This window comes from Schistocerca piceifrons, chromosome 5, assembly GCF_021461385.2.
Source record: "Schistocerca piceifrons isolate TAMUIC-IGC-003096 chromosome 5, iqSchPice1.1, whole genome shotgun sequence".
In the NCBI taxonomy this organism is placed as follows: Eukaryota; Metazoa; Arthropoda; class Insecta; order Orthoptera; family Acrididae; genus Schistocerca; species Schistocerca piceifrons.
This window is the reverse complement of record NC_060142.1, coordinates 643,724,107-643,750,861: the sequence shown is the minus strand read 5'-3', so window position 1 is coordinate 643,750,861 and position 26,755 is coordinate 643,724,107. Positions and strand designations below refer to the sequence as shown.

Below are 26,755 nucleotides of genomic sequence, written 5' to 3'. Positions count from 1 at the left end.
GTTCAGATTTTTGTGCCCACGAACACGCTGAAGTCGTTTCTTCAATTTCTGAAGAGTAGCACAATACACTTCAGAGTTGATCGTTTGACCATGGGGAAGGACATCGAACAGAATAACCCCTTCAGCGTCCCAGAAGACTGTAACCATGACTTTACCGGCTGAGGGTATGGCTTTAAACTTTTTCTTGGTAGGGGAGTGGGTGTGGCGCCACTCCATTGATTGCCGTTTTGTTTCAGGTTCGAAGTGATGAACCCATGTTTCATCGCCTGTAACAATCTTTGACAAGAAATTGTCACCCTCAGCCACATGACGAGCAAGCAATTCCGCACAGATGGTTCTCCTTTGCTCTTTATGGTGTTCGGTTAGAAAACGAGGGACCCAGCGGGAACAAACCTTTGAATATCCCAACTGCTGAAAAACTGTGACAGCACTACCAACAGAGATGTCAAGTTGAGCACTGAGTTGTTTGATGGTGATCCGTCGATCATCTCGAATGAGTGTGTTCGCACGCTCCGCCATTGCAGGAGTCACAGCTGTGCAGGGCCGGCCCGCACGCGGGAGATCAGACAGTCTTGCTTGACCTTGCAGCGATGATGACACACGCTTTGCCCAACGACTCACCGTGCTTTTTTCCACTGCCAGATCACCGTAGACATTCTGCAAGCGCCTATGAATATCTGAGATGCCCTGGTTTTCCGCCAAAAGAAACTCGATCACTGCCCGTTGTTTGCAACGCACATCCGTTACAGACGCCATTTTAACAGCTCCGTACAGCGCTGCCACCTGTCGGAAGTCAATGAAACTATACGAGACGAAGCGGGAATGTTTGAAAATATTCCACAAGAAATTTCCGGTTTTTTCAACCAAAATTGGCCGAGAAAAAAAGTGTTGCATTACTTATTGAACTGCCCTCGTATTACACATTATCATGAAGTCAAACCTCTACCCCTATACATAGGAAGCCTTGTGGGGTGACCATTCAATTAATGACAGTCAGACAAAATTTCTATGAAAAGGGTCTGTACTGTAAATCTGTAGCATTAAATGCTGCATTTTATTTTCATAAAAGCTTTTGTACCTTCTCATTATAGGTCTAGAATACAGACAGGACCATTTCTGCATAACTTTTAAAGTAACTACTATTCCACATGTTTTGAGTGCAATCCAGGAAAACTTCCTCTTGCATTTCATTTGCACCAATTGTGCACTGGACTTTGACTTGGGTTGCAGTTTCCAGTAGCAGTTTTGGTGCTGTCAGTGGAAGTGTGGCACCACTGTGTTCTTATTAAGTAGCCGCTAAAAGTCATTCAGAGTATTATTCACTTTTCATTTTGTAGCTGTGTGAGTTTAGTGTGATGCATATAATGGTAAGAGAAGTTAATGAGAGTGTCTAAAGGCACCTACACAACTTTGCTCTTTACACAGTGCTTGTTTGTGTTTTTATTTAGGGCAAGGAAAAAATGAATTAGACACACAGGGTGTATCATAATTGATGGTGTAAACATGTAAGTTTAAAGTACACGATACTAGAAGCAAAAAAACTCTCAGTAAACAAGGAGCGAAAATGCGTACCTTAAGAACTACGAGCAATTTTTCGTCTTCGATACTGTGAAGCAAATCTCTTCTACTGCAAGCTCCTTGCTTTCCATATTTTGGGAAGTGATAACATGGACCAAAACAAGGAAAAAATGTCAAATAATCATGTGCTCTAAAATGCATACCTTAAAAATTATGAGAACTTCTTCATTAGAAGAGTTATGTTCCAGAGTGCCAAAGATGAACAAGTGCTGATAGCTCTTAAGGTTAGCATTTTAGAGCACATGTTTACTGGACCTTTTTTTCCTGTTTTGGTCCGTATTATCACTTCCCAAAGTATGAAAAGCAAGGAGCTTGCAGTAGAAGAGATTTGCTTCACAGTATCAAAGATGAAAAATTGCTCGTAGCTCTTCAGGTACGCATTTTCGCCCCTATGTTTACTGAGAGTTTTTTTGCTTCTGGTATCGTGTACTTTCAACTTATGTGTTTACACCATTAATTATAACACACACACACACACACACACACACACACACACACACACACACACAGAGAGAGAGAGAGAGAGAGAGAGAGAGAGAGAGAGAGAGGGGGGGGGGGGGGGGGTGAACGTGATTTCTTGTGCTAATGCTGATGGTGAGACCAGATGTTTGACACTGATTGTAGAAGTACACTCTTACTTGTTTTTGATGTTGCTGTGCATAGTCATTCAATAATTTTTAAATGAACATACCATTTGGCTGTATTGTTGTTTATTTAATTAGACCTAGGTTTTGGTCTTGTATGCCATTTTAATGTGATAGAGTATGTCATTAACATACATTTGAGCTTGATGTCCTCTTATTTGTGCTTGCAGGTCATCTGGACAGCCGTAGCAGCATACGCCATGTGTTGCTAGCGACGTCCTTCATATCATTAGGATTCACAATTACCCAAGGAGTGCTAGAGATTGTTTCACCAGATGAGAGCTTCCACATCCTGTCGAAAGATTATAATTTATTTGGACATGGAGGAATGCTTTTCTGGTTTACCAGTTCGGTTGTATTTACATTGGTAAGAAACAATCTAAAAATAATGGGTTGTTAACAGTTCATAGATAATTTATTTGTATATTAAAATTACTTAAAAGTATCTAGCATGTAGGGCATTGGGATTCATGTAATGTAATATTTTGTAAGGACTTGTAAATTATCCTTGTATTTGAGAAAAGCTTAAGTTGTCCATAGAGTCAAGAGAAGAGTTTTGTCATCTTAAGTAAAAATTTGGGGTACCTAGAGTTTAAACTTAGATGGTTAATGTGGTTGTTCTTACATGATAAACTGTATGTTCACCGACAGCCAAAACGCAATAAAATTCAGCACAAGCCACAGTGTGGTGTAGATCCTTTCTAGAGCTGTGAAATCAAATTCAATGCTGTGTGAAAGAAGTTGGATTGTTCAGGGGAGGTAGTGGGTTAGATTATGGGGAGAGTTTGATTTAGACAGGCTCTCCAGAATTCGAGAAAATCTTATTATTCTATTGGCAGATGGTACAAACCACACCTGATATAGTTCCCTTAATTGTGTACTCCATAAGAGTTTTTGGACATAAGAGTGAAGCTATACATTTGAAGCAAAGGTAAAGTATATTTTTAGTGTTAGAGTACATGAACATTCTTTTGCACTAAATAAATAAAAAACAAACAATGTCTGTGATTGCAGTTTTTGTGGAATAAGGGAACAGACCAAATAGGCCACTGTAAATACATCATCATAATCTGTGTATAACCAATCATTGGATCAAGTCATTACCAGTGTGTTGAGTCAAATTAACTGTCTGCAGATACAGTATGTCAGTCTACTCCTAAAGAGTGAATAAAATGAGGAGACAGACTTTGAAAGATTTTGCACACCATGTAACCTGATGACAGAAAAACAATGGCAAATGACCACGGAGAAGAGGGCATTATTAGTTATGTAATTTAAGCCCATGGAAGAATGTTGATTGGAGAACGCTCAGTGACTGGCATTTGTTAGCAAGTGCAGTATTTAGAGTAGTATGGCTTTAATCTTCATGTAGTAGTGCAGTGCCAGATGTTAAAAGAATAACTTCTACTTACTTGCTGCTTGATATTATTGAAATCCTCGTTATATGCAGTAGCCTTTCCCTCCCTCCCCCCCCCCCCCCTCCACCACCACCACCACCACCACCACCACCACCACCTCCCATCAGTCTGAAAAAGTGAAGGGTGTGTGCTGCAAAAAACTGTTAATGTGTTTACAATTTCTGTTGTAGGTTTATCTTGTCATCTTAATCTTACCATGGACAAGACTAAGAGAACGTCTTGCCTTGCCAAGTGAGTAAAGCTTCCAGTTTTCTATGTTAACTGGTGACAATGAAATATTTTTTGAATCAGCATTGAAAAGTTTCTTGGAACACAGATAACTACACTCTAAAGTAATTTATACCTTTTTATTGTGATATTGGATTTTAGATGTTATTTGTATTATTTTATTAATGTTGTTATGATGCTTCCCACTCAATAAAATCTGTATGTATAGCTTATAGGGGTAAATAAGGCAGAAAAGGCAATCATATCAACAGAACCAATATTTGGAAGTCAGTTTTTCCTTAGTAGTTGTGAAAAATGGAATTAAATTGGGTTCCTTTAGTTACAGCATTTGTGATGTTGCTGCAGTTCCAGGGCAGCAAACATAGTTGAAAAACAACACACCAGACTATAAAGGCTGAGTGTAAAATAGTTTAGTCTTACATAAAATATTGACTTTAGAGACAGGAAAAAATCATTTTGTTTTTTTATCGGTTTATAGCACTACTGCGGTAGTAAACTTACCAAATATGGCCTAAACTTTCAGTAAATGTTACCCTCTGAGAGAAGTTTAGAAAATTGACGGAGATTGCTTTACGGAAATTTGGTATCGAACGTTAATTTCGTAAGAATAGCTGTAGGTAGTTAGCAAAAGAAAATAATTTTGCAAAAATTAACAGTAACTGATTACTCTTAATTGAAATAGTTATATGGTCGCCAGCCTAATTAGGCATAATAATGTAAAAGCATTATTTATAAAGAACCTATTTTTACCTATTCAAAGCAAACATTCATTAAATACTGTTCTGTGAAGTGCAATGAACACACCCAGTTGGACAAATTATACAGTGGTTAACAGCAGTTGTCACTTTAGCAGTTAAGCAGTCACAAGATTTGCAAATGAGCCCTTTTTCTTGTTTACTTTAATCATTACTTTTGATTTTAACTAATATAACCTAAACTTGCTCTTCACAACCCACACAAGACCAGATAGCACATGATAATAATAAAGTACAATTAATACACACATTTGTTATACAAAAGCAATAAGGAGACACAGTATACAAACCTTCTACCTTTGCTTCTCAGTAATCACTGCAAGAATCATTAGCTACAAACCTACTAATCTGGTTTATCCTTTTTGTTAAGGTAGAATTGGGTTACTCTTTCATCTGAGATCATTACGTTTCTACTAATGTAACACTCTTTACCCTGACAATAATCTCTACAAATCAGAGATCTCCAGTAAAATTTTACTGCAAGCATCCTCCAACACCTTGTGAAGCAAGTAGTTTTGAAAAAAACTTTAAAACATGAGACATTAGAACACTTGTTTTCCAAGTAATACTCTTTCCTAAACTGATATTCTAGTTCATTTTCTAGTTAAGTTTCAAAGTACTCAAACATAAATAGTCTGTTTTATATGTATGAAAAACAAGTAAATTTTACCCTGCACATTAAGAGTACTGGCATAACTTTGCCACATATCAATAAAATGCACTATAAAACTGTTAATGCCTTTTATGCAAAGGACGCTCTCGGATTTCATCACTTAAAGGAGAGGATCCTACATGGATAAGTGCATGTTTGCGCAGAACCAAACACATTACTGGTTCAACTTGCAAAGAGTAAATGTGTCCCACTACCTTTCCACTTTACAGTAGATCAAAGACATTACTTAGTAAAGAATATACACTTGACATTATACAGAATTAATCAGTACAAATTAGTAACAATATTGATTGTAGTGTTAAAAGTTCTTGGGTATATTTTATCCATTGCCAACCATGAATAACACAGTCTCGTACCATTCCATTGTTGCTTTACATGCCTATTTCTTAATTATTGCTTCAGCTAGCCCAGTGTTAAGTTGTGCTGTCATACGCCCAAGTGAGCAGCAGTCATATAAAATAAACTGCATGCTAGACGAGAAAAAATGTAAAATTTGTGCAGGAAAATGTCCCGATTCCGCACTTAGTGGCACAACCCCACAATGAGGCAGCTGTGTAAGAGATAATTAGAAATCTAATAAGTGGTTGACTGTGATCTGATGCAGGTGTGCTGTCTAATGCTTAGTGTGTCATTACTGTGGAGTAAGACTTGTCCCAGCGTCAGAGTGATATAATGAAAATTTTTTGTTATTTTCTTCATTGAACAGTGATTTAGCTAATATAATAGAAGTTTATTTTGTTGTTGTTTTGATTAAACCAAGATTAAACTTTGATTTTGCTCATTCATGTTTGCCTTGGTAACATGAGCACAGTTACTCTTTAAATGTGTACAAAATGCACTGCGTGCCCACTTGTGTTGCAAAAATTGGTGCGCCCACTTGAGAGTTAATACAGATCATCATCATCATCATCATCATCATCATTATTGTAGGGTTGAACCAAGAACCTAGAGCTGTGAACACAGACTTGCATGGATCTGTGGCCACACGAGTTGGCAGCCTAGTCTGAAAATGCGTTGTAGCGCATTTCATTGTTTCCCTCCTTCTGCCTGAAGTATTTGTTTTCATGTTTTCCAAAAATTTGCTACTTTCATTATTATGAATTCCTTCTCATAATAATGAACCAGTTTAACTTAGAGTAGGCAACAGTTTTATCTGAAAATGTCATGTTTCCAGACACTTTCACACAATAAAGCTGTAAAAACAGATGTGTTTTGGAGACATCATTATTGTGGTATACTAGTTAAACTGCTTATTTTCCTAGTACACAAGTATAAACAGAAAAACCACACAATTCATAAAGCAACATTGCACTTACTTGATTTGCTGGAGGTACAACAGAACACTGGGAATGTTCATCTCAGTATTAATATCTCAATATTAATTTATTATGCTACTTTGATGTCTGTCGTGATGGCCTGTTCTGTAGTGTAGTCTGAGGTATGATTGGTTGATAGAAGCAAAATTTGCAGGTGTTGTGTTGATTTGCGTGTTTGCAAAGCTAAAGGGCTCTATTTGGTGGTTTTTTCTTGTAATTTCTTTGTGCTGTGAAAATATACTGTTAAGTTGATGCACTGCATAAAAGATCTCTCCATAATGCATCAGTTTTGCTGCGATTTGCTTTTGCAAAAGTTCGGCAAATACTATGTCAGCAGGTAAAACTATTACTGACTGACTCACATCTAGGCACCAGTTATTTACATGGGAAATTAACTGTCATTTGAAGATTGTACATGAACTTTTGCCTTCATTAAAAATGTCAGTCAAATTTCAACATTAAATGACCACCATTTATCAATATTAGTTAACTCCTCCCGTTATCCTCTCCCTGTGTATTATTTTTGCCCTTTTCCCGACATGCTGCCTGCATAGAGAGCAATCTCACAAACTTTATTGGTAGGATCATGTATTGCCAGGTTCAAGAAAGGTCTGCGACTGTCAAAAGTTAACACACAAGTTGACCAATACAGAACAAAGACTATGCTTATTTTATTGACTCCACAAAAACCTCTATTGTTATTTTTTTAACAACCATGTGCCACTTCCATACATACAGTCCCATACATAAGAAAATTATGCTACTCAATAATTGTGACAGAACAGTGCGGCCTGCTAGATGTGTGCCCACAATGTGACTCGCTTTCACTACACTTGTAGTGTGCACTGAAGAGCAGTGCACTCACTTGTTCAGACAACAGTATATAATTCAGAAAATTGACACTGAATGAACTTACACAGGTATGTCATTCAATAAATCGATGAAACTGGAGCACCTGAGGAACACATCTCTCATAGACTCTCTTCGTGTCTGAATTTAGTAACTATGAGTGCCTTAGAGCAAATGCAATCTAAAGTGAATGTATTTCTATGTGTGCATCAAAATGTAGTAGGGGTAAGAGAGCACAAGCAATTGAGCAGGTATGTGAAACACCACTTCAGATTCACCAAGTTGATGATAAATTGATGTGAGGCAAACATAAAGTGGAAAGTTCTCAATTCTGCATTCAGAGCATTTTTGGGATGCAAGATTAATATACCGGGGGAAAGTAGGTAACTCATCCCTTGGTCTGTTATTGAATACATGTACATTGATACTTTCAAAAGAAATATTACTATTTCCAGGCCACTGGCCATTACAGAACTTGGAATAATGGATGTTGAGGTAAGAGGGATCTGAGGGAGAGGACGTTTTAAGACACAGTGACATGAGGAATTGCAATGCTTGAATATGACAACTAGGACCAATGACTACAGAAGTTCACCTTGAAGAATGGTCGTAATGTTGGATCATTAACACATTGTCCCCGCACCCTTTGCAGCATGCATGCCATCTAATGTGGTCCATTCTAATTCAGCATCTGAAGATTTTGCAAAAGTAGACTGACTTATTCTTACATGGTGCCACTACAGATGGCAGTACATCTGAAGTATTAACTTGGTTGTTAAGAAGTGTATTATTCATTGTTGGACGTAAAAGTTTGTCTGAAAACAGAATGGAATGTAACTTGCATAGCTAATTTTGCAAGCAGAATTATGTAAAGGGACTGAGAGGTAATACCAAATTCATATTTCTGTATGCCAGCCTGATTGAGGCAAAATGACTGTATTCACATTTTTTTTCTTTCAAGGTTTATCAGAAAATTCAGTACTAGCACAGTGAGAAATATATGAGAACTGTGGCACCACATGTCGATCAAGCGTTTTTGAGCAAGCATTGTATTTAATGAATGCCAGAAAGTTTCAGAAACATCCATACCGTGCAGAGGCTGATTCAGAGCACGCTAAACGCAAGTAGAAGCTGTGAGTACATTGAAAACAGTGTGAATGGTTAAAAAAAGAGTGGAGCTTGGGCGTGGGGCATTTGCTGCTTTAATACTGTGCTCGGGCATTGGTCTCAAAGTATCAGTGATGTAACAATAGTGTGCTACAGCTGAAGAGACTGCATGTTTCATTTTCAGAGAGCTACACAAGCTGATTGAAGAGTGTATGCCGTATTATGCACAATAATTGGAGACATCATTAACTTCTGTTCCTGAAAGTTTTATCCTTAAAGTTAATTTGAAAAGTAAAGATTTCATTTACTTGATTTGCATCTGGCTGTATGCCTTAGAAAAACAATAAATCTTAGTCATTTTGGGTGCATGCCTGAATGGTTTCTTCAGTAATACCATGGCAAATTTCTTTCCCATACTTGTACAACAGAGGTATGCTCTGTCTAATGATACCATTATATTAGGTTTAAAAATCTAATGCTCCTTTCTTCAGTTATTTGGTAAGTTTATTACCACAATATTCTGCATGAATTACGAAAGGTTTTGTTGGAAAGGTGGTCTTACAAAGTTCCTGTGGGTGCTGTTGTAAAACAAAGCAAACAAAAGATTTAAACTACCTACATTTACTAAGCTTCAAAATAATCTCCATCAAGTACAATACGCTTTTGGCTACATCTGCAAGAGTCATGGAAAACTGCAAGTGAAAGATTTCTTTGAAGTACGTGGAAACATTGAGACTTGGGCTTAGACATCTTTGGGCATCTAGAACATCTGAAAAATGAGCATTTGCTGTGATTTCTGTGAGGCAGAGAAACAAAAACATCTACAGGTACCAGTGCTGTGATGTACAGTGTGCACTGGAGAAAAACTAAGTCATCTAGTCAAGTAGTTATGCACAAGATTGCATAGTGTGGGTGGATGTTGTCATACATTTTCCAGTCCTATAGAACTTTGAGCAAATAAACCATATGCATAGGGGCAACCATTTCTAACCTGCCTTATAAAATTTGTCACTGATAGTTTGACATTCGGGTACTAATTAGTGGTGGATCATTCCTTGTCATCAGAAATGGTGACAAACATTAACTTTATCCTGAACTTTTAGATGTCAACCTTTGCGGAATGTGCAAAAGCTGATGTACACCATTCCAGTGTCACTTGGATTGTGGACTGAACTGGTGCCACCAGGTTTCATCCAACTGTGATGCTGGCTTAGAAAAATGGCTCCATCATGTATCAGTGAAACCTGTTTCCATCTATGTTGTGGAAAGCATTTAAGCATTTTTCAAATCAACGCATTTTCTACTCATAGTTTCTGATGACAAAACACACACACATGCCAACCTACCTACCTACCTACCTATTCCTGGTTCCTGTAATTTTTAATAAAATTTGATTTTTATGTGTTTCATCACATTTTGTAATGTATATTCACTCTCATCATGTCTGACTGGATTCAGCAAACAAATATGTTTCAGCTTAGTATGTTCAGTGCTACATGGTATTTGTAAACTTGTCTCCCTGCACAAGCACAGATTTTTAAAACATGTTTAGATGTGGTCCATTCATTGTTCTGTTCTATTTGTTGCGTGCTGTATTTGCAAGTATATTTATGGAAATAATTGTAAGTCATTGAATGACCTAGTTGCCATTTGACAAACAGGCTGTAAAACAAGCTCAAGCTTTCAGAGTTTTATGGCAAAATATGTGTGACTAGTACATTCAGAAGTGTATCAAACACCATTGCTAATAAGACTAGAGTGGCACCCGCGTGCTATATTGAATGGCCAACCTCGTAGATTTTTAAAATAACTTGCACTGTTGAAATTTCATAGTTTTATAGATGTTTTGTATGAAATTTATCTGAGTCATCCACAGACAGTTAACTTGACACTTGAAGGCAAAAAATTCTTCAAACTTTGCCTAAATGACATTTGTATTGAAACAGGACATACAGCATTGTTTCAATGAGAAAACTGTCGTAAATACATTTAGATTTGGTCCTGAATTCATAAGTTAATAGCCTCAGAACCGTAGCAAGCCTACAGGGAAGTATTTTGCCGAATTTCCTGTCCATATGTTTTCAGGACCATTTCTTTGAAGTAATTCAGCCTCACCTTCTAACCGAGATTTGAGTGTTCTGCAAGAAGCAGGACTTGACGTGTTGGCTAAAATTTGCCTGTACGTATTTAAATCATTAAATCTTGCAAATAACACCAAAATCAAACTATGGAAACTCAAAGTGAGAAAATCAACAATGTAGGAAAAGAAAGATTGCTACTTACTGTAAAGAAATATGTTAAGTTGCAGACGGGCACAATTAAGGCACTTAACTAAAGTTTTCGGCCAAATCCTTCATCAGTAAAAGAAACACACACCATTCAAAAACACAAGCAATTCTGGCCAGAGATGCTGGAGTTGGTGATATGTGTGTGTGAGATGTTTGTGCTTGTTGTATGTATTAATAGTTTGTGCGTGTTCTCTTTTACTGATGAAGGCTGTGGCCAAAAGCTTTATGTAAGTGTCTTTTTAATTATGCCTGTCTGCAACTCAACATGTTTTCTTTACGATAAGTGGCAATCTGTCTTTTCTAGGTTGTTGAAGTACCACCAAAAGCTGTTTCTGAAGCAATGTTTTATTGGGTAACTGATTTGATCACGGCAGTCTTCTAGCATGTCTGTGTAAATGCCATTAGGTTCAAGAATTGTAGTTGAAATATCCTATAGAATGAACACAGGACAAAACCAAGAATAAAAATAAAAGTACAAACCTACTTACAATACTCAAACCTTACACTTAATTGAATATTTAATTTTGGCGAAACGATGACAGTCAGTGTCTTCATAGCACTGTGTGGTCAGATAGAAATCTAGTACAAAAGCACACCAAACTGTCGAAAAGTAGGAAATAACTGCACATGTAAAATCTGTTGCATGTGAAGCACATTTGGAATTAGTCTATGAATAGAAAGAAGGAATGTAACCCACAAACATAAAATAGAAAGTATGAACTATGGAAGCCCTAAAATGAAGGGCAAGGTGTCAGGGACAGGGTGGGCACCCAAAGGAACACTGCACAAAAATTGAGAAAATGTATAAGGAGGAGGAAAATTGTAAACTAAGCATGTACAACAAACCTCAGCAAAGACCATTATAAAAAGAGGAACACAGTAAAATCTTTATTTTAAAATAATTTGAAATAGGCTTGAATCTACACTTTCCTCCAATATTCTGAACTTGTTAATCACTCACTATGAAGAGTCCCACAAAATCTACAGGAATATATTATTCAGTTCATTTTGTTCATCTAAGATAGAAATGATGTTCTCAACATGGAGAGTGGGAATGTCTAACTCTTCAATAAGTTGTGCATACATGATATCCTTTGTAAGCCGTATGTATTGTTTTAACACCATCTTCCCTACAGTATATTATTCTAGTAACACGTGTAAAATAAATGCAACAAATTGTTATCCTAAAGATAACTGTTCTGTCTGAATGAGGTACAGTTTTCCACTGGTTTCTCCCACGTAAAAGTAATTAGTATTTACTGTGTATTTTGCATGCCACGAACTAATAATAGAGGTGTCTTCAGTCCAGTCTGTATCCTACATTATATCTTGGGACATTTTCAGTCCAGAAAAATTAGTAATACCATGGAAAAACTGCAATATGGACTCTCCTCCAACGTGTGAAAGCATAGCATATCTGGCGTGTTGTTATACCTCTTATTTCACCATGTTATTTCTCTCCTACTTTATGTAAAAATTCTTGTGCACTTTCTTTCTATTAACCTCAGTAACAAAACAGATTATAAGCATTCATTTATATTTCAGCATGTTGAGTTCCATTTCCTTGTGATAATGGTAATGTAATTAGCCTTCTAATCATTACGTGGAATAATACACTCTTAAGAGCTGTCAGATGAAAAGAGAGATTCCAAATTATACTCTCAGATGTGTTTGGATTTTGAATGTTATTAATTGTCTGTGTAGCCCATGTGTGTAAAAATACTATACAAATCAATGAAATTTATGTATTATCCTCGTGAATATGCTGAAGGATAACAAAAGAGGGGAGATTCTTGGAGAGGGGTGGGGGGTGTTCTTGGAGCACGTTTTACAGCTCATGTTATCTTTATGAATCCAGAAAACAGCATATCTGCAGGGTGATTCAACATGATAAAACTATAGTGTTTCTAGAATATAATTCTTCCCCAATCTCTTACCAAGTGAGATGGCACAGTGGTTAGCACACTGGACTCGCATTCGGGAGGATGGCCATCCGGATTTGGGTTTTCCATCATGATCATTTAAGACTGATTATGCCTTTCAGCATTCAGTCTGGAGCATAGCCCCCTTATAAAATTCCTCCATGATCCCCTATTCAGTGCTAACATTGGTGCCTCTTCTGATGTTAAACCTATTACTTCAAAATCATTTTTAACCGAATGCAGGTACCTTCTCCTTGGTCTGCCCCGACTCCTCCTACCCTCTACTGCTGAACCCATGAGTCTCTTGGGTAACCTTGCTTCTCCCATGCGTGTAACACGAACCCACCATCTAAGCCTGTTCGCCCTGACTGCTACATCCATAGAGTTCATTCCCAGTTTTTCTTTGATTTCCTCATTGTGGACACCCTCCTGCCATTGTTCCCATCTACTAGTACCTGCAATCATCCTAGCTGCTTTCATATCCGTAACCTCAACCTTGTTGATAAGGTAACCTGAATCCACCCAGCTTTCGCTCCCATACAACAAAGTTGGTCGAAAGATTGAACGGTGCACAGATAACTTAGTCTTGGTACTGACTTCCTTCTTGCAGAAGAGAGTAGATCGTAGCTGAGCACTCACTGCATTAGCTTTGCTACACCTCGCTTCCAGTTCTTTCACTATGTTGCCATCCTGTGAGAATATGCATCCTAAGTACTTGAAACCGTCCACCTGTTCTAACTTTGTTCCTCCTATTTGGCACTCAATCCATTTATATTTCTTTCCCACTGACATTACTTTCGTTTTGGAGATGCTAATCTTCATACCATAGTCCTTACATTTCTGATCTAGCTCTGAAATATTACTTTGCAAACTTTCAATCGAATCTGCCATCACAACTAAGTCATCCGCATATGCAAGACTGCTTATTTTGTATTCACATATCTTAATCTCACCCCACCAGTCTATTGTTTTCAACATATGATCCATAAATAATATGAACAACAGTGGAGACAGGTTGCAGCCTTGTCTTACCCCTGAAACTACTCTGAACGATGAACTCAATTTACCGTCAACTCTAACTGCTGCCTGACTATCCATGCAAAGACCTTTAATTGCTTGCAAAAGTTTGCCTCCTATTCCATAATCTCGTAGAACAGACAATAACTTCCTCCTAGGAACCCGGTCATATGCCTTTTCTAGATCTATAAAGCATAGATACAATTCCCTGTTCCACTCGTAACACTTCTCCATTATTTGCCGCAAGCTAAAGATCTGGTCCTGACAACCTTTAAGAGGCCTAAACCCACACTGATTTTCATCCAATTGGTCCTCAACTAATACTCGCACTTTCCTTTCAACAATACCTGAGAAGATTTTACCCACAACGCTGATTAAAGAGATACCTCTGTAGTTGTTACAATATTTTCTGTTTCCATGTTTAAAGATTGGTGTGATTACTGCTTTTGTCCAGTCTGATGGAACCTGTCCCGACTCCCAGGCCATTTCAATTATCCTGTGTAGCCATTTAAGACCTGACATTCCACTGTATTTGATGAGTTCCGACTTAATTTCATCCACCCCAGCTGCTTTATTGCGCTGCAATCTATTGACCATTTTCTCCACTTCCTCAAATGTGATGCTATTTCCATCATCATTCCTATTCCATTCTACCTTGAAATCTGAAACATTACTGATCGTATTTTCACCTACATTGAGCAACTCTTCAAAATATTCCCTCCATCTGCCCAAGGCATCCACAGGATTCACCAGCAGTTTTCCTGACCTGTCCAAAATACTTGTCATTTCCTTCCTACCTCCCTTTCGAAAACTGCTAATTACACTCCAGAATGGTTTTCCAACAGCTTGACCCATACATAATCTCCAACCTGTTTCCAAAGTCTTCCCAAGATTTCTTCTTGGGTGCTGCAGTTATCTGTTTGGCTTTGTTTCTTTCTTCAACATAACTTTCTCTGTCTACCTGAGTTCTAGTATGTAGCCATTTTTGATACGCCTTCTTTTTCCTTTTACAGGCTGCCTTGACTGTGTCATTCCACCAAGCTGTTTGCTTCATCCTACTTTTACACACTACTGTTCCAAGATATTCTTTAGCCACTTCTAGTACTGTGTCCCTGTACCTTGTCCATTCCTTTTCTAATGACTGTAATTGACTACATTCAACTAACTGGTACCTTTCTGAGATCGCTGTTATGTACTTGTGCCTGATTTCCTTATCCTGAAGTTTCTCCACTCTTATCCTCCTACATATGGACCTTACCTCCTGCACTTTTGGCCTCACAATCCCAATCTCACTGCAGATTAAATAATGATCAGTGTCATCAAAGAATCCCCTGAATACACGTGTGTCCCTCACAGCCTTCCTGAGTTCCTGATCTGTTATTATATAGTCAATGACAGATCTGGTTCCCCTGCCTTCCCAAGTATACCGGTGAATGTTCTTATGTTTAAAAAAGGAGTTTGTGATTACTAAGCCCATACTGGCACAGAAATCCAAGAGTTGTTTCCAGTTCCTGTTGGCCTCCGTATCCTCTCCAAATTTACCCATAACCTTTTGATACCCTTCTGTTCGATTTCCAATCCTGGCGTTAAAATCACCCATGAGCAGAACACTGTCCTTGTCCTTTACTCTAACAACTACATCACTGAGTGCGTCATAAAAACTATCCATCTTATCTTGATTGTCCCTTCACAATGTGAATATACTGACACAATCGTAATTTTCTTGCTAGACACTGTCAAATCTATCCACATCAGTCGTTCGTTTAAATACCTTATTGCGACTACGCTTGGTTCCATTTCTTTCCTGATGTAAATCCCTACACCCCATTGTGCTATTCCTGCCTTGACTCCTGACAGGTAGACCTTGTATTCTCCCACTTCCTCTTCTTTCTCACCCCTTACCCAAATGTCACTAACAGCTAAAACGTCCAGCCCCATCTTACTTGCAGCCTCTGCCAGCTCTACCTTCTTCCCAGAGTAGCCCCCATTGATATTAATAGCTCCCCATCTCATTACCATTTGTTTGCCGAGTCGTATCTTAGGAGTCCCTGGTTTGTCAGTTAGAGGTGGGACTCCGTCACCTCCAAAGGTCCAAGGCATTTTGCTCTGATCATTGCCAGCATCATATTTAAAGTACCAGGGAAGCAGGTTGCTAGACTTACTTGCCCCGAGTCCCATTGAGTTTTACCCCTAACGGTTGAGGGACTAACCAGTGGATTTGGTAGTCTTTGCCGTATGAGCACAAAGGTGACGACGACTTAGAATATGTCCGAGGAGCCCAGCCTTATTCCAAAGTAACTGGTATCCCGACTGTCGGGACCACTTATTTGGCCATTCATACATTGCCCATGGTTCATGAACTAGGACATGACTACAGGAACCCACACCATGATTTCCCTAAATCGTTTCAGGAAAATGCCAGGATGGTTCCTTTGAAAGGGCATGGCCAACTTCCTTCGCTAATCTGTTGGGACCAGTGACCCACTGTTTGGTACCTCCCTGAAATCAACCAACAAACTTTCTCCAATCTCATTTGAAGATTGACCTGCATTAAATTTTTATAAGTAATCATCCTCAGTCACTCTGGTTGAAGTGATGAATGTTGCTACAACTTGCACACACTTCAAGATTTGTCTAGATTTATTTTCAGCAGGTAACATGATATAATGTCTTAAAATGCTGCTTTTGTGAACTTCAAATGTATCATACAGTTGCAGTGTTGTGATAAGTATGTAACTTTTGTATTTGTGAAGAATAAATAAGGATATCATTTTGGAATGGTGGTTTCACTTGTGTTAATAGCTATGTTGTTCAGTCTTATTTATTGTTGCCAGAATATATCTTTTGTAGAATATCCGCTTGTCCAAATAATTTACATTCTCAACAGGCATGTGCCGTCACATAAATTATTTGAACATTTGATACACTGGGAGAAGTTATTTTCATAGTATTCAGTTGTAAAGTCATTGTGCAGTTCAGAGAGAGCTGTCTTCTTGGATCTTGATAATTCTTTATAAAACTTCAAAACTCTGAGGCCAGATTTTGCCTTGGTACGTACTTGTAAGTAAGTACTACAAGGCAGTGAATATTGTGATTATGCTGCTGCTAATTTGATGTTATAGACTATATTCTTTGTTTTGCACTTAGCATAGTCCTAAATCTTTTGCAAGTTGTTAAGATGGAAAACTATGAGAAACATAATAATTATCTGACAGCTAAACATGGGAATATTTAGCACTGTGTATGTGGTGCTATTTCTTGATTAGCACTAATTATTCTCAAATGTGGTAGGATTATAAATTCTAAAACTAGTTAGTTCTAGAGTTTGACAAAGATAAATGATGTCTTTTTTTGCACTTTTTTTCCACTGAGTTTAAAACTGTCTTTCTTTCCTCCAACAGCTAAACGTTCCTTCTACCTCTACATTTTCTTCCTCGTTGTACTGAATTTGACACAATCAATTGGAAGTGGGCTTCTGAATTATGGTATTGTTGATGGTCTCTGTGTGGTTGATGTCACGACATGCATCTACTTCACCCTGTTAACACCACTTGTATATCACACATTTCTGAGTGAGTTTTTCAGGTAGGTTTGTGTGTTCTGGGAATTTTATATGAGAAAATAAATTAATTTATAATTTTTTTTTTGTAAATAATTTCAATTGTATATCTATATATCAAAACATTTAGTCACTTCTTGTTCTGTATTTATGCTGAACACTTCATGTAGTTCACAGAGTTCTTAAATGTAATAAACTTGTACAACAGTAGTATATCTCATGTGCTCACAGTTTTTTTAAATTGCTCTATCACAGGAATAATTCGTCAAAAATTAATGAAATTATCAGGAATTAAAACTTAAGTGATCACATAAAATGAATTTTCAATGCAGTATTCTGTGAAGCAAACTTTCTTTCAAAATCATACATCACAGTCTCTTTCCACAAGTTTTCAGCAGTTCTGTTATGAAGTGTGCCTGAAATTTGTATGCACATCTTCTTTTGCCTTTCCAGTAGCTTGATAAACAAATGCATAGTTGACTGAAATATTTAGTGGTAATCAACACCTATTTTGCCCGTTTCCACTTCATTAACATTTCCTTTACATAGTTATTGCCACAATGGACCCCTGCGTCATCTTAGTGCCCCAGTTCAGAAAAATATCCCTTTCCTTGGCTAAAACACAGTCCCACATAGTATTTCTCAAATGCTGGAATCCCCCCCCCCCCCCCCCCCAAGTGGGCTAACCATAAAAATTCCTACCTCTGTATCCAACACCTCCTTTTGCAGTGATCTTCAGTTTATCAGATTCTGCCAGTCTCTGCCCTCACAAACCTGGTACTGCAAAACCACATGTCCATGGCACAAGCATCCCAGAACCACCTCTGCTCCTTCCACAAGATACTGCTATATGCAATCCCTGCTTCATACATCACATCTCTGAGATTGACTCCCTTGCTCTCCAGCACCTGGAGGAGCATTCCAGACACTATCTCTTTACGTTAGCCAACCTGGTGACATGCTTCTGCCATCTCGAGGCACCACTGTCCAACTGCTATCCTGCCCACAGTGTTCCTCCTTGTCCACCCCTTAATAGCATCTAAACCCTGACTAGCTGACCTTTCAACCTGCCACATCTCCCAAAACTCCCTAGCATCAATCCATCAAATCCAGAGTCAAAACATTCCTGTAATGTTGCTGTTAACCTTTCCACCAAAATCCTCAGCTCCACACAAATTTGTCATATCCAAAAGCATCACCTTTAGTCCTACACTCAAATTTAACGGTGCTGGATTTGTCAGAGACATACTCTCCTTATCCTGATCCCTGCAGTGGAAAAACTTCTTCGCTGCCAATCCCTCCAACCAAAGCCAACCTAATTCTGACATTGAACCTTGCCTCTTCCAGTTCACACCACTATCCAACTGTGGTCCCACCCCCCTTCCCACCTAACCACCTGCTGGTCACTTGCCAGGAATTCCTTATCTCCAACATAGCATCACCATCCTTCCCCAGGTTCTTTCCTCAAAAGAAAGAATAGCCATATGCAACCTCAAAACAAATCCTGACCTAATCATTCTATCTGCAAAGGTTCCACCAGTGCTACAAATAAGTGACTATCTGGCAGAAGACATATGTCGGTTATCTGACAGCCCCGCCTATAAAATCTGCCAGAGGGATCCCATCTCAGAAGTCTAACACAAGACCCTTCCCAGAACCTCTCCCCTGAATCCATTTCTCTCTTCAACCCAATGATACCACTACACACACACACACACACACACACACACACACACACACACACACACACACACACACTCACTCTCTCTCTCTCTCTCTCTCTCTCTCTCTCTTCACAAAATCTACAAACCCAATTGTGGCTGGTTATTGTGCCCCCAGTGAAAGTATTTGGCCCTCATTGACCAGCACCCCCAACCAAATGCCTGTAATTTAGCCTCCGACGTCAAAGATGCCCACTTCCTTCACTGACCATCCACCATTGCCACTCTTTTACCTCCTAGATCCCAACTCGTCACTGTTGACACAATCTCACTATACACTAACATACCTCACTCTTATTTTCTTATCGGAGCTGAACACTACCTTCCCCAATGTCCTTCAGACTCCAAACCTACTACCTCATTCCTCATACACCTTACTAATTTTATCCTAACCCAATACTACCTCTCCTTCGAAGGGAAGGCTATGGGCACCTGCATGGCATCCTCCTGTGCCAACCTGTTTATGGGTCATCTAGAGGAGACCTTCCTAGCCTCCTAACCACCACCTCTTCCTCCCTAATAGTTCCATCTGCACGTATGTCCACATTAAACCCACCAAGCACAACAGTACCTCCATTTTGACAGCTGTCATCCATTTAACACCAAAATATCCCTCCTATACAGCTTGGCCACCTGGGGACAGCATATCTGCAGTCACAAGAACTCCCTTGCAAAGTATGCTTGAGGGTCTCGCCAAGGCCTTCAGACCGGCACTTCCCCCCAGACCTAGTATGCAAACAGGTCTCCCATGCCATTTCCCCTCACACCCCCTAGCCTTTAAACAACCAGTGCAGAGGAGTGGTGCCCCCTTAGTCACCCATACCACCTGGGACAGGAACAACTGAACCACATCCTTCCCTTTGATTGCTGATCATCGTACCCTGAAATGAGGGACATACCCCCTCCTAAAGTGGTGTTCCATCACCCATCCAACCTCCACATCATCGTAGTCCATCCCTATGCCACTCCCAATCCCAACCCCAACCCCTTGAAACAAGAATCATATCCCTGTGGAAGACGCAGGTACAAGAACTGCCCAATCCACCCACCCAGCACTTCTATTCCAGTCTTCTTTCAGGTTTATTCTACCCCTCAGTGGCTGGGCCACCTGTTAAAGCAGCCATGTCATTCACCATCTCTGCTGCCGTCATTGCACAGCTTTTTATATTGGTGTGACTACCAACCATCTGTCCACCAGGATGAATGACCAACACTGTATGTGGCCAAAAACAAGTAGTCGACTCTGTGACACAACATGCAGTTGAACAATCTGGTTCCTCCCCTCCACTACCAGCTTTTCTGAACTGTGCAGATGGGAGTTAGCCTTACAACACATTCTCTGCTCCCATAATTATGCCAACTTCAACTTAGAGTAACATACTGTCCATACATGCTGCACCCAACAGTCTTCACCCCCACTGTCCTATCACCTCCTCCCCTCTTAGTTTGCCACCCTCTTCTAACACACCCGCCCATCTTTGCCCGTTCCTCTCCTTTTTCACTTCGTTTTCTCCACCACCCTGCCCCCCCCCCCCCCTCCCAGGGGATCCACAACTCTTTTGTGGATACATGCGTCGCGAGCACGGGGCCCCGAGCTATTGCAGCCTTCTTTCCCTCCAGGGCTGCATTTCCTTCCCTCCAGGGCTGCATTTCCTTCCCTCCAGGGCTGCATTTCCTTCCCCTTCCCCTCCTTGCTCCTTTCCCCTCACCCTCTCCTCTCCCTCTCTTGGTGTCCTTGCTTATGTTGGCCCCCGCTACCCTCCTGGTTCTGTTGGTTTTACAATTTGCCTTTGTTGCATAATCATCTCCTCCTCTTGGCATTCCCTGGTCCCCCTCTGGGGTTTGACCTCCATTACAAAATTTCTCCTCCGTAGTGTGAGCCATTTGGGGAAGAGCACCTTACCTAGTGTCTCCGACGTGCGCCCTCCTAGTACATTCCACCTTTTCTTTCACGTCGTTGTCTGATGCTAGGGTGCATAGCCAGCACGGTAGCCAGCCCGTATGGTGGGGTTCCTATGTACCCTTTTGGTTGAGCCCCCTGAACACACAGGGATCACACTTCTGATACCTGAGCTGTGACCTCCTCATGCGTGCCTTGGAGTGGTTGCTCGTCATCCTGGAGCATCGGAACTCCCGGCAATGGCCGCCGCGCCAGACGGCCCTTGCTTGTGGCTGGATGGCGCCCGTGAGGAGAGACCCTGATCGGAGCGGGTGGTATCAGGGCAGACGCTATGCAAATGAAACGCATACGGGTCCAGAACTCTGGCCATTCTTCTGCGGCCGTCTCTCTCCGTGGAACTGATTCTTCAAGTGCTGCTTCTCTTGCACCTTCGGCCTTCCCTTCCATGGCTACCCCCTGGGAAGAGAGTCAGGCCCGTCGCCTAGGGGTGAAACCTTTCCCCTGTTGTCTAGTTTGCATCAGGACTGATGGAGATACTTTCACCAATACCAAACCTTTATTCTTTGTGGAACACATTGAAGACAAGTTTGGCGAAGTGGACTCCCTGAGCAGGATGCGGTCGGGTTTGTTGCTGATCAAAACTGCTTCAGCTGCCCAATCTGCAGCCCTTCGTGCCTGTACCCATCTTGGCACAATTCCTGTATCCATTACCTCCCACCAGTCTCTAAATATGGTACAAGGTGTGATTTTTCACAGGGACCTCATCCTTCAAACTGATGAGGAACTTCGGGCCAATCTCGGACGGCGGGGTGTTCACTTTGTTCGGCGTGTTCAGAAGGTTCCTAAAGGCAATCAAATTGATACTGGTGCCTTTATCCTGGTCTTTGAAGGGGATACCCTCCCTGAAAAAGTTAAGATTATGCTTTATCGATGTGATGTGAAGCCGTACATCCCGCCTCCTATGAGGTGTTTTAAGTGCTTGCGTTTTGGACACATGTCTTCCTGCTGTTCACAGGCCCCTCGCTGTGGTGACTGTGGACATCCACTCCATGAGGTGAGTCCCTGTGTTCCCCCTCCTGTGTGTGTAAATTGTCATGGCAGTCATTCTCCACGTTCACCAGATTGCCCAGTATATAAGAAGGAAAAGAAGATACAGGAGTATAAGTCCCTCGATCATTTAACCTACACAGAGGCCCGTAAGAAGTATACACGTCTTTACCCTGTGTCCATGACATCTAGTTACGCTTTGGTACATCTTCACCCCTTCCTCCCCCTTCCTTCCCCCATCCCAGACGCCTCTCCTCCCCCCCTCCCCTGCGGCTCCCACACCTTCTCTGGGCGCTGCTCCCCCTCCCCAGCCGGAGAAGCGTCCCACTCCTTCGGCGTCTGCCGGTTAAGGGCGCCTCTCCTGGGATGGCCCTTCCCGGCACCTTCCAGGCCAAAGGTCTGCTGCAACGCGACGACCGCGAGAGCCGCGGTCTGTCGGCCCCCAGGTCGCCCGGTCTCTTTCTGTTCCTGATCGTGCTGCAGCTGGCTCCTTTATGCCACACAGCCCTCCTCGATCTCAGCCTGAAAAGAAGAAGAAACATAAGTCCCGGGACAAAGAGCCTCTGGTGTCACCGGAGGTCCCATCCCCGACTTCACAACCGGATTCTGACCTGTCGTTCATGGATGTCGCCCCCTCATTGTCGGTGACGGGTGGGGACCCGGCGGTATGACTGGCTTTAGCGTGTTCGCCCCCATTTACATCATCATTCTGTGGTTCTCCAATGGAATTGTAATGGATACTATCGTCACCTTCCAGAATTGAAAGCCCTTCTTTCGTCTTACTCTGCAGCTTGTGTGGTTCTCCAGGAATCTCATTTTACTTATGCTCACTCACCGGTCCTCCGTGGGTTCAGTGTTTTCTGTCGAAATCGGGTCAGGCCCCTGCGGGTTTCTGGTGGCGTTTGTACGTTGGTCCGTACAGATATTGCTAGTATGTGAATTCCTCTTCAAACTACATTCCAAGCTGTTGCAGTTAGGGTCCACCTAGACACTGAGGTCACGGCTTGCAATCTTTATCTCCCTCCTGACAGGACTCTTACGCCTGCTGCCTTAACTGCCCTTCTTCAGCAACTTCCTCCTCCCTTCCTCCTCCTTGAGGATTTTAATGCTCATCATCCCCTGTGGGGCAGTGCCTTTCCATCTAGACGAGGTCTTCTTGTAGACCAGTTTATTGCAGAGCACGACTTGTGCCTTCTTAATGATGGCTCCCCTACTCATTTCAGTGCCGGTCGTGCTACCTTTTCTGCCATTGATCTTTCTCTTTCTTCTCCCTCTCTCCTCCCTTCATTACACTGGTCGCCACACGACGACCTTTGTGATAGTGACCATTTTCCGTTGATTATCTCGCTCCCTTCCCGCTCCCCGATGGACAGGCTACCTCGTTGGTCTTTCCAACGCGCCGATTGGCCTCTATACACTGCACAGGTTGTGTTTTGTCCCTCTTTGTCGGGTTGTATTGATGACATCCTACGTGGCGTGTCTGACGCGATTGTTCGCGCTGCTAGCCTTGCTGTCCCGCACTCATCTGGACCATTTCGTCACCGGCAAGTCCCGTGGTGGAGTATGGCCATTGCCATTGCCATCTGTGATCGCCATCGAGCTTTGCAACACTTCAAGAGGCACCTATCCGTAGCCAGCCTTACTACCTTTAAACGCATCCACGCTACAGCCCGTTATTTAATCAAACAGAGCAAGCGGATATGTTGGGAATGATTTATTTCTTCCCTTGGTTCTACTGTCCCTCTGTCACGGGTATGGGCTACACTTCGCTCTCTCCAAGGTTGCCATCGGCAGTCCACCCTCCCAGGCCTTCACCTCCCAGATGGCCTTTTTACGGACCCATTGGTTCTTGCAGAACATCTTGCGACCCATTTTGCAGTGGCATCAGCATCAGCCTCCTATCCAGCTGCTTTCCTTCACCAGAAACAGTGGGCTGAAGCTTCCACCGTATGTTTTACCCCTTGTGAGTCAGAATCTTACAATGAACCTGTTACTGAATGGGAATTTCTTTCTGCTCTATCTTCTTCTCATGATACGGCCCCTGGCCCAGATTCCATTCATAGCCAACTGCTTCAACATCTCAGTGCTCCACAACGGCAACATCATCTTCGGGTGTTTAACCGTATCTGGCTCCAGGGTGACTTCCCTTCTCAGTGGAGGGATAGCATCGTGGTTCCTGTCCTTAAGCCTGGTAAGAACACCCTATCTGTTAACAGCTATCGGCCAATTAGTTCGACCAGTGTTGTTTGTAAGTTACTTGAACGGATGGTAGCCCGTTGGCTCAATTGGGTCCTCGAATCTCGGGATCTATTGTCCCCTTACCAGTGTGGCTTTTGAGAGGGACGGTCTCCAATCGATCATTTACTTCGCTTGGAATACGCAGTTCGGCAGCCTTTTTCCCAGTGCCGCCATTTGGTTGCAGTGTTTTTTGACCTTCGCAAGGCCTATGATATGGCCTGAGGCCATCACCATCTTACTTACCCTTCATCAGTGGGGCCTTCGGGGCCCACTCCCGATTTTTATCTGCCATTTCCTGTTCCATCGGTCATTCAGAGTTGGAGTTGGTACTGTTTTTAGTTCTCCACAGCCCCAGGAGACGGGCATCCCACAGTGTTCTGTCTTGAGTGTCCTTCTTTTCCTCATTGCTATCGATGGACTTGTGGCCTCTGTCGGTCCTTTGGTCGCCCCTGCCCTGTATGTGAATGATTTCTGCATTTGGGTTAGTTCCTCTTCAATGGCATCTGCAGAACGGCAGCTCCAGGGAGCTATACGGCGTGCCTCTGCATGGACCCTTTCACACGGGTTTCAATTCTCTCCTTCAAAATCGCGAGTGGTCCACTTCTGTTGCCGTACTACGATCCACCCTGATCCAGAGCTCTATCTCGATGCACAACGATTGCCTGTGGTCCCACAGTATTCCTGGGTCTTCTTTTCGACAACAAGCTCACTTGGCTGCCCCATATCAGACTTCTGAAGGTAGGATGTTTCCGTAAACTCAATGTCCTTCGCTTCCTTGCCCACTCCTCTTGGGGTGCGCACCATTCCCTTCTTCTCCGTCTTTATCGTGCTCTAGTTCTCTCACTTGGACTATGGTTGTCAAGTTTATGGTTCAGCTGCTCCTTCCACACTGCATGTGCTGGATCCAGTCCACCATCGTGTTATCCGTTTGGCCACCGGTGCCTTCCCTACTAGCCCTGTTGATAGTCTCCTGGTTGAAGCTGGGATCCCCCCCCCCCTTTCTGTTTGGTGGTCCCAGCTTCTGGTGTCTTATGCACTCGTTATCTGTTCCTCTCCCACTCATCCTTCCTATTCTATCCTGTTCCCAGACCATGGACGTCGCCCACCCGACTCCCGCCCTCGGGCGGGTTTACCGGTTGGGCTCCGCCTCGCGTCTCTTTGCCGTGATTTTCAGCTTCCTTCTTTGTCCTGTCTTCCCCGCTACCTCCCCTCCAACCTCCCCACCCCTTCCCCCCTGGTTAGTTCCTCGAATTCAGATGGATCTCCACCGAGGTCCGAAAGATTCCATCCCCCCGTTGGTATTCCGTTCCTTTTTCCACCAAATTTTATGCGAGTTTCGGGATGCTGTTGTTTTTTACACTGATGGCTCTAAATCTGCTGACCATGTGGGGTATGCCTTCACGTCCTCTGTTGGAACGGAAAATCATCTGCTGCCACCACCTACATGTGGGGTGTTTACTGCGAAATTGATGGCAATTTCCCAGGCCCTTACCTTTATTAAACAGTCCCAACACAATCGCGTTTTGTTATGTACGGACTCGATGAATGGCCTTCTTGCTATTGACCGGTGTTTTTCACGCCATCCCTTGGTCTCTGCCATCCGTGACCATCTTGCTGATATTCACCGTGCTGCTTGTTCCATTGACTTCCTTTGGGTCCCTGGCCATGTGGGTATCCCGGGTAATGAGCTCGCTGATCGTTTGGCTGGGGGAGCAGTCACTTACCCCCCTTTTTCTGTAACCCCTCCTGCAGCGGATTTACAGCTTCACATCAAATCCCACTTCGCACAGTCATGGGCCAATTTTTGGGAGGCTACTCCCCTGTCTAATAAACTTCGTGCAATTAAGGTGACACCAGGCCTGTGGCGTTCTTCCTTTCGCCTCTCCCGAAAGTACTCGACCACGCTGTGTCGTCTCCGCATTGGCCATACCAGGCTGACCCATGGTTTTCTTTTGCGTGATGAGCCACCCCCACTTTGTGGTTGTGGAGCCTTCCAGTCAGTAGCTCACATTTTGGTTGACTGCCCCCTTCTTTTGGCTCTGCGTGCTAAGTACAGATTCCCCCACACTTTACCTTTGATGTTGGCTGACGATTCCCGGATGGTCTCTCTGGTTGTCGGTTTCCTCCAGGAAAGTGGTTTTTATTCTCAGTTTTAGAGTTTTTAATCTCTCTCTGGTGTTGGGGCAGGGCGGTGAGTGTTTGGGTGTCTCCCACAGTGTTTGGGTGTCTCCCACTGTAAGCTGTGTTTGGAGATTCCCGATTCACCTCCCTGACCGAAATCCTCTTTTCTTCCCCTTTTACTCTGTTTTTACCCCTTTTTTTAAGGATTGGTTAGTCTCCTTTTCCCATACGTACTTCTACATTCTAGCGGTTGCACCTTTTAAGTCACAGGTGGTCTTGTCTATGCTGCTTCAGCATAGCGTTGGGTTCGTTCTCTTGCTGTCTTCCCTCATTTTGTTTTTACCATTGACAACATGACTGCCCTTTTACGTTTT

General features: G+C 42.1%; 1 protein-coding gene across 2 annotated transcripts in view; it reads left to right on the top strand.

The window, feature by feature from the left end:
- Positions 1-26,755, top strand: part of LOC124798358 (transmembrane protein adipocyte-associated 1 homolog) — a 118,605-nt gene that overhangs the window by 55,332 nt on the left and 36,518 nt on the right. For both annotated transcript variants that reach the window (XM_047261726.1, XM_047261725.1), the window contains exons 5-7: positions 2,393-2,589; positions 3,811-3,871; positions 17,197-17,380. In XM_047261726.1, coding sequence (XP_047117682.1) covers positions 2,393-2,589; positions 3,811-3,871; positions 17,197-17,380 — 442 coding nt within the window. The remainder of the gene's footprint in view (positions 1-2,392; positions 2,590-3,810; positions 3,872-17,196; positions 17,381-26,755) is intronic.